This window comes from Hippocampus bargibanti, linkage group LG03 (assembly GCF_051943395.1).
Source record: "Hippocampus bargibanti isolate YZ-2025 linkage group LG03, ASM5194339v1, whole genome shotgun sequence".
NCBI lineage: Eukaryota > Metazoa > Chordata > Actinopteri > Syngnathiformes > Syngnathidae > Hippocampus > Hippocampus bargibanti.
Genome location: NC_142736.1, coordinates 28,762,979 through 28,783,766, shown reverse-complemented (window position 1 = coordinate 28,783,766; position 20,788 = coordinate 28,762,979). Strand labels below are relative to the sequence as shown.

Sequence of the window (20,788 nt, the reverse complement as noted above, 5' to 3'; positions counted from 1 at the left end):
AAGTTCTTTAAAGACCGCCTTAACCGACGTTCCGCTTAGATATTCCGCTTTTTGTGGTTTTGGAACTATTCATGGAGTGCGGGGGCAGAGTGAATGGTTGTGCAAACATCGACGAACTTTCAGTTTGTAGTCACAGCCCTCATTGATTCTGACTTATTTTCCAGACTGCCACGTAGCACTCATAAGGCCCACAGAGGAGGGACTGTCCGGACCCTTCAACGTTGACTGCTGACTCAAGTTAGGATACACACATAAAGCCAAGCGAGGGTTACCTTTGACTTTCAATGAGAGGATGACTTCACACAACCCAATTCCTTTTGGGACACTCCTTCTTCTACTTCTTTCCCAGTCAAAACTCCACCTCGGGAGAAGGGGGGCCGGTTCGTGGGCGTGGAGTACAAGCATACGCGGTCCGGGGGAAATGAGCCCACGGGAGTGGAATGTAGTTGCAGTTCATGGGGAGAGGAGCTCGCAATTAGCCTGCCAAATTGCCAAAACTAGCCCGAATTGGGGGAGATGAAAACATGCCCCACTTTACGGTGGTACCCGTGAGGGATCGAGCCCTGTCTGGTTATGACAATCTGGAGGGGATCAACTCGGTGGACCACGGGGACGGTGTAGCATCGGATAATCAAGACACAATCAGATCTGACGGTAAGACGAATAACTTTTTTTCAAAGTTTGGCATCAGTGGTGATAACTTTTAAGCGAGATAAGCTAAGCGAGGCGAGCCCGTCTTTCTGAACAGCTGTTTGGGCGGTTACCATGGCGATTAAACCGCGACCACTAACTCGTTTTTTAAGATCCTGTCTTGTTTGCAAATCGCAATTAATGTTTATCAAAACAGAGACACAGTGTGAAAATAGGTGAGAAAAACACAACTCGAGCACCACAGAAAAGGCCTAAAGAGGCTGCTGGTACAAAAGATGGTGCTGTTGTCTTTGTGCAGAGGGAGGATTTGCTTTTACCAAAATAGGCAGAAGCACATTTCTGCCCCAGCTTGTCACTCACGTGTTTCTACCCTGTTCACACAAGAAAGAAGAACAAAGCAAAAAGAGACGGAGCAGACTTGTACATGGGCATGAGTAAAGCAAAACATGTTATGGAATAAAATACTAATTTTGGGTGTGGTCTTAAAATGAACCTAACAGAACTAAAGGCCACACTTTGTACAAACCCACAGACTGTCTCCCTGCTTTTTTTCTCCCCTCAAAGTGAATACAGCCAAACAACACCTAAAAGAGAACAATTTATATCACAAAAACATTAATATGGACACTTCCTCTAGTACAGCTTTCAATTATTTTACATGTTAAGGATTTTAGACCACACTGCATTGCATACAGAAGGCTTAGGAGAGAGCAAATGAGGTACACAGCATTCATTTTAAAGGCGATTGCAAGGTTCAACGACATCGATACGTGACTATATTGAGTCACCCAAAGTTCAGTGACACTAGGCCAGTGCACATTTGTTATGTAAATGTGATTAAATCAGCTCATTCTTGCTTTTGGAACATTTCATAATTGATAATTAGATCATACTTATATACACACACACAACGTATTTACCAGTGTATAAGGCACACCCAAAAGCCCACCTCCAACGAATGGTGTATTTTCAAACTTTCTCCATATATAAGGCGCACCTGACTATAAGGTGCACCTTCAATGAATGAAAAAAAGTTTCCAAATATATTTAAGTACCGGTAGATAAAAGCTATCCAAATATGAAGCACAGCGCATCATAAGGTGCTACAGTCGAGGCTGTGGTTATGCACGACTTCTCCTACAGGGGGAAATTGCGTTAGTGGTTGCTGACAGTAGTTGCGAGACCTGTTGTGACTCAGTACTCACATATAAGGCGCACCTGCGCATATGGCGCAGAGTCATCTATTGAAGAAAAAAATAAGGCTTTTGGGTGCACTTTATACATTGTCTTCTTCTTTTACTTTCGGCTTTTTCCTTCAGGGGTTGCAACAGCGAATCAATGTCCTCCACCTAACCTAGTACACTTTATACACTGTAAAATATGGTAAATGTACGACTGCGCAAGTGTAACAAAGGCCAAATAATTATTTCATCACTGAGGGAAAACAATAATGTCATTCTGATGAGTTTGCCAGAACCTCTTCTGAAGAAGCTCTGGATTGCGAAGTTTGGTCACTCCGAGGCATTGGAGGGTTTAGGTCATTGCATTCTATTAGTTCACCTCAAAATGTCACTAAATTTGAAACCACTGTACCTTTAAAGGCTTATAAAAATATAGTAAAAAGACACAGAATAAAATACAATTAAACCATATTGTTTTATATTATGGGAAAACAGGCCCAGTAGTGCTTCTGGCAGGGCCTTCAAGGCTCAGCTCAAAAAGTCTAATATTGATAAATAATAATACATTTCATTTATAAGCGCCTTTCACAACTCTCAGCGGTAGCCACACGCTGAGTGTGGCCTCAAATGGCTGGCGCATTCACTCAACCCGGAATAACTCAAATAGATAGAAAACTAGCTAGCTAATAAATAGCTAATAGCTAGCTAGATAGAGAGCTAATATGTTTCCTGACTCAAATAGCTACCTAGCTAATAGATAGCAAGCCAGCCAGATAGCTAACAGCCAGCCAGATAGGGCCAGCCAGCCAGCCAGATAGCTAATAGATAGCTAGTCAGCTAGATAGATAGCTATTTGCAACACAACACTCCAATGCAGTTCAAATGTGACTGCATCAGCGCTTCTTCCCACTGTCCCTGATTTAACCATAACATTTCCATGTGAGTGTTACGCACTACTCTGTTGTGGAACCCTCTCAACTGAAGCACTGAGATCTCAGTCTGCATTCAGCTGTCATGATGACTCCATGCTGTCGAAAAAGGAACTGAATGAGGAGAACAGGCGCATACCATAATGAGCCCTTGAAAACAGTTTGCGACATGGCCGTGATCGTTGAACAATGTGATCAATGTAAAAGATTGGTCGGGGGACCTTCCCGCTTCATTGTGTGCAGATTGCAGTTGCTGTCATGTTTTTTAGTACTTGACATTTCAGTGGCATTTATTTGAATTTTAACTGTAGGTCATTGCAGAAAGATTTGTGTTCTCATAACTAGGACTATAAGTGTGAATGTAAATGGATGTTTGTGTATGTGTGCCCTGCGACTGACTTCAGAAATCCGAGGTGGACATGCCTTATGCTCAAAGTCATCTTGGATATGCTCACCGACGATGCTAAAATGGATAAACGGTGTATAAAATGGATGAATGGATATAAAGTGAATGACATATTTCCGCCTAAAGTTCTATTGTGTGAACTGTGACATGTAACTGGGGAGGAACTGACACAGTTTAACGTCATCTTCAGCATATGAAAAAAGCTCAGTTGAGTCCAGTAACAGGCCCCGCCATAACACTGCAGTCATTGTGGTAAACCCAGAAGAGCACTCCCATACATTCTCCACATTGGGCGGATAGTTTGCAGTTGTGCAACGTGACCGTTCACTCCCTCTGTCCATGCTTTTCTATCTATCCCCTTTTTAGTTTTAACATGACGAGTATGTTTAGCTATGTATCTCAGCAGGTTGTCATTCTTCAGATGATGTTCTGCATTGAAATTCAATGAGGCTACATTAGCTTGTGGCTAAAGCTACAGTTTTTGTTTGCGTTATGAAAGGTTTACGGATGAACGTAGGCGCTTGGTTTATATACCAATAGAGTAAAATACTGTATTGAGTGTAAAATGTGAGTGTCTTGTGATATTTTGAAGGAATAGCAGAATATTTATGCAGTGGAGTAGAAACCGTATTCAATAAGAAATAGATGGAGCTAATCTGCTTCTCGGTGTTAAACCTATAATTCAATAGTTAAAGGGGAAGTTTAGTAGATAAGAGGCTTTTCCAATAATCAGACATTTTGACCGTTGAGAAAGTGCAAAAGGCAGCTGCAACATGATATGAAATCAGGGCTACAGACTGCACCGCTATCCAAGCTCCACAAACTCTTGAAACAGGCCTGAATAAAAATTCTGGTCATTTTCACTTCAATATTTTGTTGCACAACCATTTGAACCATTTGTGGCAATTACCTCAGGAAGTAGAGTCCTAGTTTTCATGAGCAAGCAGCTGCTCCACTTGTTTCAGATTTGAAGGGCATTTTCGACAGATGACATGCCTGTTGAGCAGATTCTCAATTGGGTTTAAGATCAGATGTCGCTCTGGTTTTTGGTCATCATCCTATTTACCTTCAACTTGGACGGAACTCTGACACCGTGCAAAACATGTCTGCATGAAATGTTTTCATGTTTTCAGTTTTCATGATACTTTTCCCAGATTCAAGACACCCTGTGCCCAGTTGTAGCAAAGAAAACACAAGAGACCCCGCCCATGTTTCACTGTAGGGATTGTGTTTGTTTTCTGTCTATGCTTCATTTGTTTCATCTGTGAACATGAGTTGAAGGTCCAGTGAGACGCAGCTTGCTTCATTTTAGCATAACAATACAGTACATTAATATCGAAGAGCAGCCAGTTGTGTGACAGCAACAAGGTTCTAATTAAAATCACACAGTGTGTACATTTTTTTTTATTATTATTCCGGGTTGAAGGGGCGGCCCGGTAGTCGAGTGGTTAGCACACCGGCTTCACAGTGCAGAGGTCGCCGGTTCGTGTCCCGGTCCGGCCTCCCTGTGTGGAGTTTGCATGTTCTCCCCGGACCCGCGTGGGTTTTCTCCGGGTCCTCCGGTTTCCTCCCACATTCCAAAAACATGCATGGCAGGCAGATTGACCACTCCAAATTGTCCCTAGGTGTGAGTGTGAGAGTGACTGTTGTATGTCTTTGTGTGCCCTGCGATTGGCTGGCAACCAATTCAGGGTGTCCCCCGCCTCGTGCCCGAAGACAGCTGAGATAGGCTCCAGCAACCCCCGCGACCCTAATGAGGAATAAGCGGTACGGAAAATGAGATGAGATGAGATGAGATGAGATGAGATTCCGGGTTGAGTGAACACTGGCGCGTGTGGCTGCCACTGCTCACCCACAGAAAAACTTATCATGTGACTGTAAAGCGGCCTTGGGAGTTTTGAAAGGCGTGTATAAATGAAATGTATTATTATTATTATTATTATTATTATTATTATTATTTTATTAATAGTCGATTGCTTAGCACGCTGGCATCACATTGCAGAGGTTGCCGGTTTCGCGTCCCGCTCCGGCTTCCCTGTGTGGAGTTTGCATGTTCTGCCCGGGCCCGCGTGGGTTTTCTCCGGGTCCTCTGGTTTTCTCCCACATTCCAAAAACAGCAGATCGAACACTCTACATTGTCCCTTGGTGTGAGTGTGAGAGTGACTGTTGTTTGTCTTTGTGTGCCCTGCGATTGGCTGGCAACCATTTCAGGGTGTCCCCCGCCTTGTGCTCGAAGACAGCTGGGACAGGCTCCTGCCCCCCACCCCTCCTGCGACCCTAATGAGGAATAAGCGGTACGGAAAATTGATGGATTGATATATCATTAAGGCAAAAAAAAATATCCAGCGTATCAATGTAATGGCTTCAAATGGACACTAGATGGCGGTGTTGCGCTTTTAAAAAAAACATGTATTTTGTATTTTTATTGTGTGTGTGTGTGGGGGGGGGGTGTAATACGTACTCCACTTATCTGCATCCTATCCAGGAAGCATCTTGTTGGTGGTTGAAAAAAAACATACCGGTTCTCTAAAAAAAAAGAAAAAAAACTGGACTCATACATTGTAAATAGCACAGCCACCTTATGTAGAGTATGCTTGTGTGCACATGCTTTATTCTGTATTTTTATACTTCACACTATGCACAGTTCTTTTCATGCAGTTGTACAGTTTAATCTTCTGTCATTTTTTTGTACATGCAATACTTTTTTTTTCTTTCGACCACCCACCCCCATCCCTTTCAATTTTGCAGCTGTAGATTAAAAATGTCCCCACTGTGAGGCGATTAAAGGCTTTCTTATTGTGGTACGTGTTCATTTAGTAACACTTTATATACACTTCACTCACATTCAGTTACAGTCATGTTACATAATACATCAATGAGCACCGCATGTTGGATCAGGCTCCATAGTGGGTTTTGACCCAGGTTGATTGTGTGTCCTGGATAGTAGTTGGTGATGGGAGGGCAGCGTACGCAACACCGCTCATAACTATGCTGAGCCTCAGTGACACCAGCAGCAGCAGCACTGCCGCACTGAGCACAGGTAAGTGAGGGCGAGACATATTTGTTATTAACCGGTGATGCTACATGAGATTATTTCTTGTAACACATTTTGTTTTGCACACAACGTGGATGCAAGATTTTTTGAGGGGTCATTTGGGGTTCGTACATTTGCTTACAAACATTTTTAGGCAAGGTACAATGCTATCCTTTGTGTGAAGTTTATTTTCTTCTATAATTCTAAATCATGCGTGTTAGCTTGATTAAAGACTCATCAAAATTGTCCAATCGGTACAATCCCCTCCAAAAGTATTGGGAAGACACTGGTTCACCCGTAACCCCACTCAGTACAAGCGCTCTAGAAAATGGGTGGTTAGCCATTATTACACGAGTGTGTGATGTGACTGGAAAATCGCTTGAAGCACTTCCTAATATTGACTTAATTCTAGCTTGCGTTGTTTGTTTCCAATCTTAGGACTTGGCAATCACAAAGAAGACAGCCCCTTTCTCAGCAGTTATGGGGAGAACAATAAGGATGACTTCTACGATAGGAACCTGGCCTTGTTTGAGGTATTTTGAACACTGGTGTCGAATTCAAATCACAACCTCAGCTTTGATTGATTTATTTTTTGGGAGATTTTTCTCCCGCCATTTTCCACTTTCTATATTCAATATGCAAATTTCCCCATTGTGGGACGAATAAAGGTTTTCTGATTCTGATTCTGATTCAGGAAGAACTGGACATCCGACCCAAGGTGTCATCTCTGCTCAGTCGTTTGGTCAGCTACACAAACCTCACCCAGGGAGCAAAGGAGCATGAAGAGGAGGAGAGCGAGGGGGCCTCGCAAAGAAAAACTCCAAAGGTCAGTGCCTTAGTAAAATTATCCTCCATCTGCATGGCTTTCTCTTCCAGCTTTTGTATGAAAACATGCTGACAGATTGGCCTACAAGCTTGGTTTTAATACAATGGACCATCTAAGGTCTGACATTCCCTAATTTAGGACTGATTTGCTGATATTTTTTTTCTGCTGAGAAAATAATGTGAAATAAAAATATATTTAACCAACTTCAGGTTTTTTTTTGTACAGTGATACCTCATCTTAGGAATGCTTTAGTTTACGAACTTTTCATCTTACGAACATTAAATTTGCGAGAATATAATCTTGGCATACAAACTAGTTTTCGGCAAACGAACCAAACCACACGGAGCGCCACGGCACCCCATTCCTTTGAGTGCATACGTGGTTTGTTGTTGAGGATACTTTTGCTATTATGGGACCGAAAAAAAACCTACCACAGGCTAGTGTTCAACCAAAGAGGACACAAAACAAAATTACAGTCGATCAGAAGAAGGAGATCATCGAGAAACACGAACGAGGTGTGCATTTGTGTGACTTAACGTCCCACTACCAGTATGCTAAGTCGACCATTGCTACGTGTGGCTATGTATGTGTGTGTCTGTGTTGTCTAAGCAACGGTCTTAGGCAATTGAAGAGGTTGAAAAACTTATGTTGATTTGGATTAACAAAAAGCAGCTGGCAGGGGACAGCCTGAGTGACGATATTGTCGCCCAGAGAGCACGGCAACTTCACTGAGATATCATCAAGAGGCAACCTGGAAGTTCGTCATCCATTGACGACTACCATCACAAAGGTAAATAAAACAACTTTATTATACAGTACTGTTTATTTCTTAAATTACAATACAATAGCACATTTATTATACATAACATACGATATCTTGTGTGTAGTTTTAAGGCTCATTTAGTTGAAAAATATGTTTTATGGATACCTCGGAACGGATTATTCTCATTTTTAATGGTTTCTTATGGGAAATAAATGTTTGGCAGACTGACTTTTCGCCTTTCACACACTTTCTGGGAACCAATCAAGTTCAGAAACCAAGGTATCACTGTATTGATAAAAATAATTACTTTTTGTGTGAAAGTTATGTTGATTGGATGCTTTGGGTGATTCGATAGGGTGCTATTGGAGTTTTTAGCGTACCTCTCACTCCCAAATTAGCTGGGAATGGCTGCCGCTCACCTGTGACCTTAATGCATTGAACCAATGTAGAAAATTGGACATGTGAGTGGCTAGGCTCTGAGCTGAAACTTTCTGCTGTGACCTTCAAAGACTACAAACATCAATAATGAACATCAATACTGCTGTTTCCTGAATTGCTCAATAATTACCCACCACTCTCTCTTCCCTTCCCTGTCTCTGCTTCCCCAACAGTCCCCCAACATGGGCACTCTGATGGGCGTCTATTTGCCCTGCCTACAAAACATTTTCGGGGTCATCCTTTTCCTGCGGCTGACGTGGATCGTTGGGGTGGCTGGCATCATGCAGTCCTTGCTGATTGTTATCATGTGCTGCACATGTGTAAGCGTGCACCAACTCGGCCATTAGTGTCCAGGGATGCATCTGGGCCGCGCCCATGCGCCTTTTACGCACTTTGACAGCTACTGGCGCAACTTTGTAACTCCACTGCGCCAGCACCAGCGCACGTCTATTACATTATTGCCGCATATTGCTACATGATCCGCGCCACACATGACATCCTTCTGTTAAAATAACTAAAACAAATTTAGTTAAACAGCAATTGAAAACTGTTCATTTTCCTTCAGGAGTTTTAACTTTTGTCGTGATCCACCGGAAACTGCCGAAAGAGATAATCGAATATTCATTTACGCATGGTGCATTGCAGTATTTACATCGAATGGCATCGACATAGTTGTTTGCAATATGGAGCGAAAGAACAGGGGTAAAACTGTGAAATACATTAAAAATAAGCAGCAAACAAGCATATTTTCATTTTTTAAGAAACAATGGACGGTAGTGTCCATTTGTTCAAACTACTGTTAATGATTTGATTTAGTAGCTAATGGGAGTGATTTCAGAGCTGGTGCAGCACGATGGTAGTCTTAAAAGTACACACTAGTAAGAACTATTGTGCTAATTCTGTTCTCTGTCTTTTCTGTAATATCGCAGAATATAAAAATAGCACAGGATTGATTGTGTAGTAACTAAAGAATTAATGAAACATCTTTATATATTAGAAAACAAATGCCAAATAATGTGTTTTTTTTAATTTGCAATTTAGAAATATGCTCCAATGAATGTATTTTTGGTTTATTTCAATCAGTTTTGTGTACTTTGGCAATCTAGTTAAATCGGGCCCATCAATTTCAGAATTTGGTCCCCTTTTCGGACACAAGGGGGGCACTGGCCCCCCTATAAAATTTCCCAGATGCATCCCTGGGTTTCAAAATCAATACCCGGGGGTCAAATCTGGCCCGCTGCATCATTTTATTCGGTCCATGAAAGCAAGTCAAGCATGTCAGGTGCCATGATACTTCCTGAAGTCTGAACCAAAATTTCAAATTGTATGATGTAAACCTCAATAACAATCATTTTTTTTATTTCAAATTAGAAAACTAGTTATTCATTAATTTGTTGTGTGCTCTATATGTATTATGTAGAGGACATGAAACATTCATAACGGCCCTCGATAGGAAACCGTAATTACAATGTGGCCCTTGGCAAAAAATGACATTGACACCCTTGAACTAGGCTAATATGTCGTGGTGGATTTCACCACCAATGTGGGTAATGAGCCTGTGCGCACTGTACCGGTCAATATGATGCACTCTCATGTCACATTCGGGATACTCGTCCAATACAAGAGCTGGATTAAAAATTCCACCTTGACAAAAATACGACAGAGGTCAACAAAATGTTTTCTTTTGGGAGTTAATAACATTTTAACTTTTCTGCAGAGTGAGCTGCCATTATCTACAACCGCTTTACATAATCAGTGTTGTATGTATTTTCAGGGCACGGCATTAATATATTGATTATTTTAGGAGAGATTATGTTCATTCAGTTGGAAGCTGATGTACCCGAGCCTCACTTGGATGGGTGGATGTTAGCGTGCCACGCAGATGTTCCGTCCCGACATCCGTGCTAACTGTTTTTTTTTTTCTTTCCGTTTTGCAGACCATGCTAACGGCCATATCAATGAGTGCCATTGCAACAAATGGTGTTGTTCCAGGTAATGTTTGAAACATCGTGGCCATTAATCGAGTAGCTATTCTTGGATTAAAAAAAAAAGATTAAAATTGCATTTTGGAGCATCTGGTTTGTATTGCAAGAGTGTGTTTCCTTTTTCTAGCTGGTGGGGCCTACTTTATGATCTCACGTTCACTGGGTCCAGAATTTGGAGGAGCCGTTGGCCTTTGCTTCTATCTTGGCACTACCTTTGCTTCCGCCATGTACATCCTCGGAGCCATTGAAATATTCTTGGTCAGTTTTTAGCACGGCACCATTTTTGGTAGCATGATATTGCTATGTGAAGAAGAAGAACCATGTACTGTGTTTGCTCAAATTGTAGCCTTGGCTTTGATGGACAACAAATGAAGGAGCCCAAGTGACTGTAATTATTAATAACGTAATGGTAATTCATGAAGAAATCTTGACTTTTTTTTTTAACTCATTCACTGCCAGACAATGTGCAAAAATGTGTCCACTCCAGTGCCGGGGTTTTTGTCATTTTCACTCAAATTGCAGGACCAACAGAACATTGAGTTTTAGGACTAGATAAACATTGAATGCAACATAAGAAACTTTAGACTTTCTTCATTCATTAAACAAAATGAGTTAATTCCTAAGTTGTATGGGTCTGGAGTTATCTGAGCTTGAAATGGGGGCGGCTGTACGAAAAACAAATGCTGCGCCCTCGTGGGAGGGAAAAAACATTGCCAGAGATCTGACCGGAGCTTTATCGCCACCCCTTGCAAGAAAAACGAAAACCCGAAAAAATTTGAGAATGTCGATCCACGTCATATTTTTCAATTCCCAAATACATTCTGGAATGGCAGTGAATGAGTTCATATTATGTCAATATTTAATAACAAGAAAGAGAATCTCCAATCAATTTCAGAGGAGGGTGCGGCAAAAATCATTTGTATTTAAGTGAGTGTCATGGAGAAAATGTCATATTTCTGTATTTCTTTTCTTAGCAATATCTGGTGCCTCAAGCCGCCATCTTTCACGCCGCAGACCACCATGGCACTGACAGCGCCATGTTGAACAACATGCGCGTCTACGGGACCATCTGCCTCAGTCTCATGGCCGTGGTGGTTTTTGTGGGTGTCAAATATGTCAACAAGTTGGCATCCCTCTTTCTCGCCTGCGTCATCATCTCAATTGTCTCCATCTACGCCGGCGCGATAAAGTCTGTCTCTCATCCACCGGAGTTCCCGTAAGTTTTCGTGGAACAGTTGAAATGCTGTAAAATATGTCAAACAAGAAATGCTTGACATATTTTGGTGTGTTTATTTCACTGTTTCTTTAGGATTTGCATGCTTGGAAACAGAACCTTGGTCAGAGATCGTTTTGATGTGTGTGCAAAGACCGTTACCACTGGTAACACGACAGAACCCAGTCAACTGTGGGACCTGTTTTGCCTCCCGGGGAACTTGAGCAGTGCGCAGTGCGATGGCTACTTCCTACAGAATAACGTCACTGAAATCCAAGGCATTCCCGGACTAGCCAGTGGAATATTTAGAGGTATAAATGAGAGTTGTTGGGAGGGCATTGTGCAAGTGTAAAAAGAAGTTAAGCATGAGTCATTGTTAAATGTTTAAAAAATCAACTTGACTTCTGTTTCTGTCAGACAATTTATGGGGCGACTATATGGAGAAAGGGGATGTTCTGGAGAAGGATGGTCTTGCGTCAATGGACTCCCATGGCACCATGGAGAATTTTGGCATGTACGTGTCTGCAGACATCGCCACATCCTTCACGTTGCTGGTGGGCATTTTCTTTCCTTCGGCCACGGGTAAGTCTGTCATATATTGGTTAGTTTAGATTTGATTTGATTAACTGATTCACTGCCAGACATGCAAAAATGTGTCTGTGTGACATTTTAAAGGATCTGAAGAATGGGGGAAAAAAAAAGAAACGGCTTGTTGTCTGAAAATTACGGAATATATTTTGTCAAATATCATTACAAAAAAATTGGATTTCAAGTCAGGGTTAGTGTTTTTAACTCATTCACAGCCAGACGTGCAACATTGTGTCTACTCCAGTGCCAGGGTTTTTGTCATTGTCACTCCAGGACCCACAGAATATTGACTTTTCGGACTACATAAACATTCAATGCAGTGTAAGAAACCTTAGACTCTCTTCTCTCACCAGAAAAAAAAATAATTAATTCCTAAATTATATGGGTCTGGAGTTATATGAGCTTGAAACACGGGCGACTGTCCAAAATACAGTGCAATATTGGTTTATATAGCACTTTAACAACAGAAGAGGCTATAACAAAGCCCTAACATGGAAAAAAGGGAAAAGCTGCCCTGTCGTGGAAGGAAAAAAAACATTGGTCTGAGCAGTGCTTTATCGGTACCCCCGCAAGAAAAATCAAAACCTGAAGAAATTCGGGAATGCCGCTCTATTTTGGCGTCATATTTTCAATTCCCGGATAATTTCGGGAATGTTAGGAATGAGTTAAAATAGATTAGATGAAATTAGATTAGATTAATCTTTATTAGTACTTCAGAGGAGAAATTCACGATTTGCAAAGAAAGTAAAAATATTCTGCCACTCAACATTCACCACCTCTTGCAATTTTTAGTGGTCTGATGCGGTTACTTTACATGATTTATTTAGGATTGCTTGTGCATTCCATCGACAACAAAAACAATGGATCATAACCATTATATTGACCTTGTCTTTTGAAGGCATCATGGCAGGTTCCAACAGGTCTGGGGATCTCCGCGATGCTCAGAAGTCCATTCCCATTGGAACCATTTTAGCTATTACCACCACTACTCTTGTCTGTATCCTTATTTTGGGGGGAGTCAAATTTATTGGTTGTAAACTTGTCTTAAATTCCTTGACTTTTTGTCTTAAGATTTAAGTTCTGTTATTCTGTTCGGAGCCTGTGTCGAAGGGGTGGTCCTAAGAGACAAGTACGTCCGGTTGCATGCGATTGCAAGCCACCAATCAAGTGACCACATTCTCGTCTTTATTTAACTCATCATGTGTTTATCTTCAGATTTGGCGATGCAGTTCGGAACAATTTGGTGGTGGGAACTTTGTCCTGGCCATCCCCTTGGGTCATTGTCATTGGTTCCTTCTTCTCCACGGTGGGAGCAGGTCTACAGACGCTCACTGGAGCTCCGAGACTTCTTCAGGCCATTGCCAAGGATAATATCATCCCTTTCCTGAGAGTGCGACATTTCACGTTGTGGATTATGAAGAATGCTCGGAGTTGTTGTGTTTTTTTTTTTTTTCTTTGCTGATTATTTTTACCTTGGTCGTAGGTGTTTGGGCATGGGAAGACCAACGGTGAGCCAACATGGGCCCTTTTGCTGACCGGCCTCATAGCTGAGCTTGGTATCCTGATTGCCTCGTTAGATATGGTGGCTCCCATCCTTTCCATGTAAGTTGAAGATATATGGCTGGTCTGGTAGGTCACTGCTTCATTTAATTCCAATTCTCACAGACTGTACTTGTGATAATTTCCTTGTGAGAATATTGAAAACTAAGTTAAAACTGAGAATGGGCATCACTTTTTCTATGTAGGATTGTATTATTTTTGCCATTGACTTATTCGATTGTTTCGTTTTCCCCCCTTACAGGTTTTTCCTGATGTGCTATCTCTTTGTGAACCTGGCCTGTGCCGTGCAAACACTTTTACGTACCCCCAACTGGAGGCCGAGGTTCAGATATTACCACTGGTAAGGAGAGCCTTAACTTTTCATTCCATTTGGGGAAAAAAATGATTAGGGTACCGTGAGATAATCGAACACTGTATCTGAGGATTTGAGCATGATTTTAGCCAAGTACAAGTTGCAACAAATTCTTTCCTATGTTCCATAAAGGACTCTATCCTTCCTTGGGATGAGTATGTGCTTGGGCCTGATGTTCATCTCCTCCTGGTATTACGCGATTGTGGCCATGGGCATTGCTGGGATGATCTACAAGTACATCGAGTACCAGGGGTATGTGCATAGCATGAATGCTGTTTGGCTCTTGTGTCCTCTATTTGTCTTACTTTGTCTTTTTCCACTTATACAAAGACAAACAGAGCGGAAAAGGAGTGGGGAGACGGTATCCGAGGTTTATCCCTCAGTGCAGCACGCTATGCCCTGTTGAGGCTAGAAGTCGGTCCTCCGCATACTAAAAACTGGAGGTAGAGCTATGCTGAGATCTTCCTTCAAATTTAGGTCGAACCAAATCTTGAAAGTAACAATATCCCCGTTGATTGGTCAAACAGACCCCAGCTACTGGTTCTTTCAAAGCTGGATGAGGACCTCCACATCAAATATCCCCGACTGCTGACCTTTGCCTCGCAGCTAAAGGCGGGGAAGGGTCTTACCATCGTGGGATCTGTGATCCAAGGAAATTTCCTGGAAAGTTACGGGGAAATGCAAGCAGCAGAGCAGGTAAAATAGAAGACCCGCATCATATGCAATCAGAACATTGAGCGTGCTTAATCGGCGGAGATGATAAGTGGGGCATTAGCTTATCAAGATGGATTTGTTTATCCCGCCAGACCATCAAGAACATGATGGACATTGAGAGGGTCAAGGGTTTCTGTCAAGTGCTGGTGGCCACCAAGGTGCGGGAAGGCATCGTCCACCTGATCCAGTCGTGCGGTCTCGGTGGGATGAAGCACAACACGGTGATGATGGGATGGCCTTATGGTTGGAGGCAAAGCGAAGATCCTCGAGCTTGGAAGACTTTTATTAGTAAGCCTCGGCATAAATAGTTTGGAATTTTAATGATGACTTGCAATTGAAATCTAGATTGCCAATTTTACATATTTGAAAGGCCTACGCTTAAAAAAAATGACTGACTAAGGAGTTGCTCTAGAATTGTGAACCATAAGTGAACAAGCTGGTATCATTGCCGCTTGACATATTTTATATAGAAACATCATGCACGTTCTCGTGTCCTGGCCCGCAACGATTCAATTAAACCCTTAATGGCCTTCGTGATCTCATTTCTTCACAGACACAGTCCGTTTCACCACCGCGGCCCACCTGGCTCTAATGGTGCCCAAAAACGTGTCGTTCTACCCGAGCAACCACGAACGCTTCACTGACGGCAACATTGACGTGTGGTGGATCGTCCATGACGGCGGCATGCTCATGCTTCTGCCTTTCTTGCTCAAGCAACATAAAGTGCGACAACATAAGGGGATATTAATGCCATTCCGATGAGAGTTTAGTTAGTAAGCTCTTTTTTTTTCCTTAGGTGTGGAGAAAGTGCCGAATGCGTATTTTCACCGTAGCCCAGATGGATGACAACAGCATCCAGATGAAGAAGGATCTCGCCACATTCCTCTACCAGCTGAGGATAGAGGCTGAAGTGGAAGTGGTGGAGATGGTAAGAGATGATCTCTTGCAGTGAGACACAGCATACTCATAAGATAAGATAAAATATGATACGATTAGATGAGATAAAAGCTTTTATTAGTCTCACAATGGAGAAATTCCCAATTCCCAGCAGCAAAGTTATGAAAGGAAGTAGAAAGGAAAAAGAGGTATGAGAACAAAATATAGGAGCAGCTGTAAAGTGACCTTTAGAGTTTTGAAGGGCGCTTATAAATGAAATGGATTATTACAGTAAAGTCTTGTTATATCGATATTGGTTATATCGATAGTACTGCTTATTACGATACTATTTCTATGAACGCAAGGACAAAATTTACATGCCGCAGGATCGGATATATCGATAGTCCGGTTATATCGATATTTTTTCCGACTCCCGAGAATATCGATATAACGAGACTTTACTGTATTATTATTATTATTATTATTATTATTATTATTATTAATGTTAAGCAGATTCCTTACTTACAGACTATATTATTATTATTATTATTATTATTATTATTATTATTATTATTATTATAAAGGCAGCCACTCTCACAGCGCCATCTTGAAGTAAAAATGACACAACATAAACAAAACAATAACGTCATTCACTGCCAGATGTCCAAAAATAAGCCCACTCCAGTGCCATGGTTTTTGTCATTTTCACTTAAATTCCAGGACCCACAGAATATAGAATTTTAGGACTACATGAACGTTCGATGAAGCATTAAGCCAAATGCCAGAGGTCTGACCAGCGCTTTATCAGCACCCCCCCAAGAAAAAACAAAACCCACTCCACATCATATTTTCAATTCCCGAATAAATGGCAGTGAATAAGTTGATAGACAAATTTGATTTACAGTCTTGATTTAATTTATATTGTATTTCATTTAGAAGTTTCTTTCTAAACTGTCAAGGTCACTTTATACAGTCACAGGTTACGTTTTTCTGTGGGTGAGCAGCGGCGGCCGCACGGAAGTAACTCTAAAATAGATAGAAAGCTAGCTAACTAGCCAATAGATAACTTGTAGGTAGCTAGCCAGATAGCTAGCTCGCTATATAGCAGTTTTATTGATGTAATAAGCGCATTACAAAGAACCCAATAGTGGTTGGTTGATGAGTATAGTGTCAGTGAGTGGCTGTTTTTTAACGCGACACCAGGTGGACCTGAACAATCAAAATCACAATGATTAGTTTATATTGATTTATAATCAATTAAGAACGTCATCATGCATTTCAGCATGACAGCGACATCTCGGCATACACTTATGAGCGCACGCTGATGATGGAGCAGAGATCTCAAATGCTGAGGCAGATGAGACTGTCAAGTGCGGAGAGGAAGAGAGAGGTAATAGGCACACACGCACGCACACACACACACACACACACACACACACACACACACTTACTTCTGACCTTCCGTCTCTCCATTCTATAGGCCCAACTTGTTAAGGATAAACACATGCTGGTGCGAATGGGTAGTTTGTACTCAGATGAGGAGGAGGACACTTTGGACAGTCCTTTGCCTGACAACATTCAGAGGACGTGGACAAAAGAGAACTCCGAGGCGGAGAGAAGCATCAGAAATAATGCGCCCGAGAACTTCCGAGAGCTCATGAGCCTCAAACCGTAAGTCACAATTTCTGTTTGGTCTGAAAACTTTGTGTTGATCTGTTTTGATGGCGAAATTAGAAGGAAAACACATGAATAACGCAATAGTGAATCGTTGTGTGTTGCACCAAGACAGAACTATTTGATATTCGCTGACACAAATTCCCAGCAGGCAAATCAGCCCATTTCCAACGGAGCTTGGGCGCCATCTTCTGCATTTTCTGGGTGCTACATTGCTGTCATTGACGGCTCAAATTGATATGGGAGGACTCCTTTAATCGATTGCAAACATTTATGCTTTCCTCTTCAGAACTATTTGAATCATATTCATAACTGGATGAGTAACAAGAAAGCATCTTCTCCGAATCTGAAGCCATTGTTTTGATTCTCAAGCAAGGCAAGACGTCTTGCCCTGACGTCACAAACTGGGGGCGGGACTTTCTAAAAATGCCCAATTCGCAGCTCAATTTGTTGCAGTTTCAGCACACTTTAAGTCATTTTTATTGGTGTTTTGCATTTGACTAAAAATATCAGCCTGCGTGTTTTGGGTATTTTAGATGCTATAAAACGTTTTTCTGATGTCAGTTAGGAAACAAAAAAATGGTGTCTCTTGTCCTTTAAAGCAAAGGTGTCAAAGACAAGGCTCGGGGGCCAAATCTGGCCCACCGCATCATGTCATTCGGTCCGCCAAATCAAATCAAACTTGTGAAGTTCTATGATGCTTTCTAAAGTCAGAACTAAAATTTCAAATTGTTGTATGTAAACCTCAATAACGGTTATTTCCGACTTTTTTGAAAACTAACTCCTCGAGAGGAAACAATAACTACAACATCGCCCGCGGCAAAAAAATGAGTTTCACATGAATGCTTTAACGTATTTGTATGCCATTAATCATTCACATTTCGAAATCCAGGGACCAGTCCAACGTACGACGAATGCACACGGCCGTGAAACTGAACGAGGTCATCGTCAATAGGTCCCACGACGCTCGGTTGGTCCTCCTCAACATGCCTGGACCGCCTCGTGACACTGACGGAGATGAGAATTGTATCCTTTTGCTTGCCGTGGCAACAAACGCACCATCAGATACCGTTGTTGCCTTGACTTTTTTACCTCACTTCAGATATGGAGTTTTTGGAGGTTTTGACCGAAGGTTTGGAAAGAGTCCTACTGGTTCGAGGTGGCGGTCGCGAGGTTATCACCATCTATTCGTGACCAATCTGAACGGGCCGCGGAGGTGCTTGACTATTCCGCCGAGAGGCTTTGCTGCTCAAAGGTCGCATAAGAATTTGGTGTCTTCATATAAGATTATGGCAACGTACCTTATCGCAACTTTTATTTTGAGCAATGGCGGGATACTTTTTTTTCTTATCGTGCGTTGTTTCAGTTGTCGGACCACGCGGTGGCTCATAAGCTGTCCTTTGCCCACGCTGATGCGGTGTAAAATCATACGAGAGCAGCTCTATTGTCCCGCCACATAGTGGCCAAGGAGGATTTTTTTATTTCATGGGATTTTGGGGCAAATGTACACTTTATTTATTTATTTATGTGACTTTTTTCATCTTCTCCCCCTTTGGAAGGCAATACACTTTTTTTATCAACTCAAGGCTAGATTTAAGTCTTCAATTTGCATGGAACGGTGGTTTGTTTGTTATAAGTTATGTTGTTTGTACATTTATTTGTCGATAAAGTTTTCATTCACCGATGAATGAGTCATTCGCTTACTGAACGAGTATTTTATTTTATTTTTTTGTGCCATGACACAAAAGTGCTAATAATGCTGAATCTAGACTTTTAGGTCTGTTAAATAAAGAAAAAAGAAACAATTTTAGTGTTATCATTTTCATTTTAATTCTTCATTGATCTTTTTTTCCCTCAAAACATAACTGTCAAGAAATATCCACCATTGTCGTTACTTTTATTTTGTAAATTAACGTTGGCAGTAGTGACTTTGATATGATGTATATTTTTAACATATACCACATTCAAAAAATATATATATTTATATGACTTGAATCCCTTCAATAAATTATTTTATGATACCATTTTGTATATTTGTACTTTATATACTTTGTGTAATTAATTTGGAAACAAACAACTCAATATAATGCTACCGTCATTATATTACCGGTGAGGTTGAACTCTCCATGTCACCTTATGCGTTCTTCTGCTGCTTGTGAATGTTGCAAGATTTTTTTTTAACGCTTTTTCTGATTTAAGTTTGTTCACACTAAATGTGATTTGTATGTGTGAATTAGAGTGCCCAAATATCCAAGGAGGTAAAAAGCCTGTCACCTTCTTTGAACTAGACACAAGAAATATTTAAAATTGAGATTCAAAATGTTTTTGAGTGGCGGTGCGGAGCTCTGGGATGAGAGAAAAATCTTAAAACGGTGCTTCCAAGTGCAACCTAACGTTTTCATTACGAACATTAGCTTCTAAATTTTTAATGAGCGCCATTTTATCTGCAGTAGACACAATAACTTGTGTGTATTAAGGCAAACTAACCCAGCTATTATAATGTTTACCAAACTGCTTATATATAATGTGTCCACCAGAGAGCAGCAATATACAACTGTCAAGGATCCATTTTCAATGCCACTTTTAAATTAAGCATACATCATTTTAAAGAACGATGTACAGTATATTTCCCAATGCAGTTTTCTCTTTCCAAAACAGCCAAAAGCTAGTGTTTATTTATTCATGTTTAGTTGTTTTGGAGACGGGCATGAGGTGAAGAAATTGACATGACAGACCCATGATCGATCTTCTATAGTGGCACACACGCAAAAATAAATACATAACAGTGACGTGCGGTGAGGTTCATGGCTGGTGAGGCACTGACGTCACCAATGACGTCACCGCTCGTCTCTACTTCGTATTTGAACGGTAAATGTAAAAATTCAGCGATTTTGAAAAAAATCCTAAAACGGTGAAGTTAAATGGACAAGAACTTTAAAGTACAAATCACTAAATACATCTAACTGTTTAATTTATTTTTTCATTTGATATTTCCGTGACAGCTTTCCATGATGACAGGTGAGGCAGGTAGGTAGGTGGGTGGGTGGGTGGATAGATAGATAGATAGATAGATAGATAGATAGATAGATAGATAGATAGATGAAAGCAGATCTATTTAGTGATTATAAGAACTGCTAGTCTCAATGAGAGTTCCAGTCATACCAGAGCCCGTCCCAACTGACTGGGGCTGTACGTGGGCTACACCCTGAAATACCAATAACCAATCACAGGGTACATAATGACGAGGAATCAATGTGTGCTCACAATAACACCAAAGGACAATACAGAGTCTCCCATTAACCCTCAATGTGTATTTCTGAAATGTGGAAGGTATCTGGAGTACCCACATAGACATGGGGATATGCAAATTCCACCCAGTAAGCAGGGGCCCTGGAATCAAACCCACAACCTCTGCACTGTGATTTCATTTTCTGCAACTGCTTTGCAAAATAAAAATGAGTATATTCAACTACATTTTTTTTTCCAGCATGTAATCAGCAGTGAGACGGAAATGCAGTGGCATTTGCTTCGACAAATGGCCTGTTGTTGAATAATTACAAAGTGCCCTCATTTCCTCGTGAGACTTTAAATAATGCTG

The 20,788-nt window shown here is 41.3% G+C and overlaps 1 protein-coding gene across 1 annotated transcript; it reads left to right on the top strand.

Moving 5' to 3' along the window:
* The first annotated feature begins 313 nt into the window (after positions 1 to 313).
* On the top strand, positions 314 to 19,211 carry slc12a4 (solute carrier family 12 member 4). The gene is made up of 24 exons (XM_088992976.1): positions 314 to 654; positions 6,640 to 6,734; positions 6,896 to 7,027; positions 8,402 to 8,548; positions 10,166 to 10,220; positions 10,341 to 10,471; positions 11,188 to 11,429; positions 11,523 to 11,737; positions 11,844 to 12,008; positions 12,913 to 13,011; positions 13,086 to 13,143; positions 13,230 to 13,404; positions 13,498 to 13,616; positions 13,816 to 13,914; positions 14,059 to 14,178; positions 14,265 to 14,369; positions 14,454 to 14,622; positions 14,733 to 14,928; positions 15,194 to 15,363; positions 15,437 to 15,568; positions 16,799 to 16,906; positions 16,997 to 17,187; positions 18,083 to 18,216; positions 18,293 to 19,211. The coding sequence occupies exons 1-24, from the start codon at positions 525 to 527 to the stop codon at positions 18,382 to 18,384; spliced, it is 3,279 nt and encodes a 1,092-aa protein (XP_088849102.1). The 5' UTR covers positions 314 to 524; the 3' UTR covers positions 18,385 to 19,211.
* Positions 19,212 to 20,788: the final 1,577 nt, after the last annotated feature.

Bases quoted from the DNA above. Each gene is read 5' to 3' on its own strand.
- slc12a4 (XM_088992976.1), top strand. From the start codon at position 525: ATGCCCCACTTTACGGTGGTACCCGTGAGGGATCGAGCCCTGTCTGGT. The intron at 11,430-11,522 runs GTAAGTTTTCGT...CTGTTTCTTTAG, and splicing joins TCTCATCCACCGGAGTTCCC to GATTTGCATGCTTGGAAACA. The intron at 14,370-14,453 runs GTAGAGCTATGC...TTGGTCAAACAG, and splicing joins CCGCATACTAAAAACTGGAG to ACCCCAGCTACTGGTTCTTT.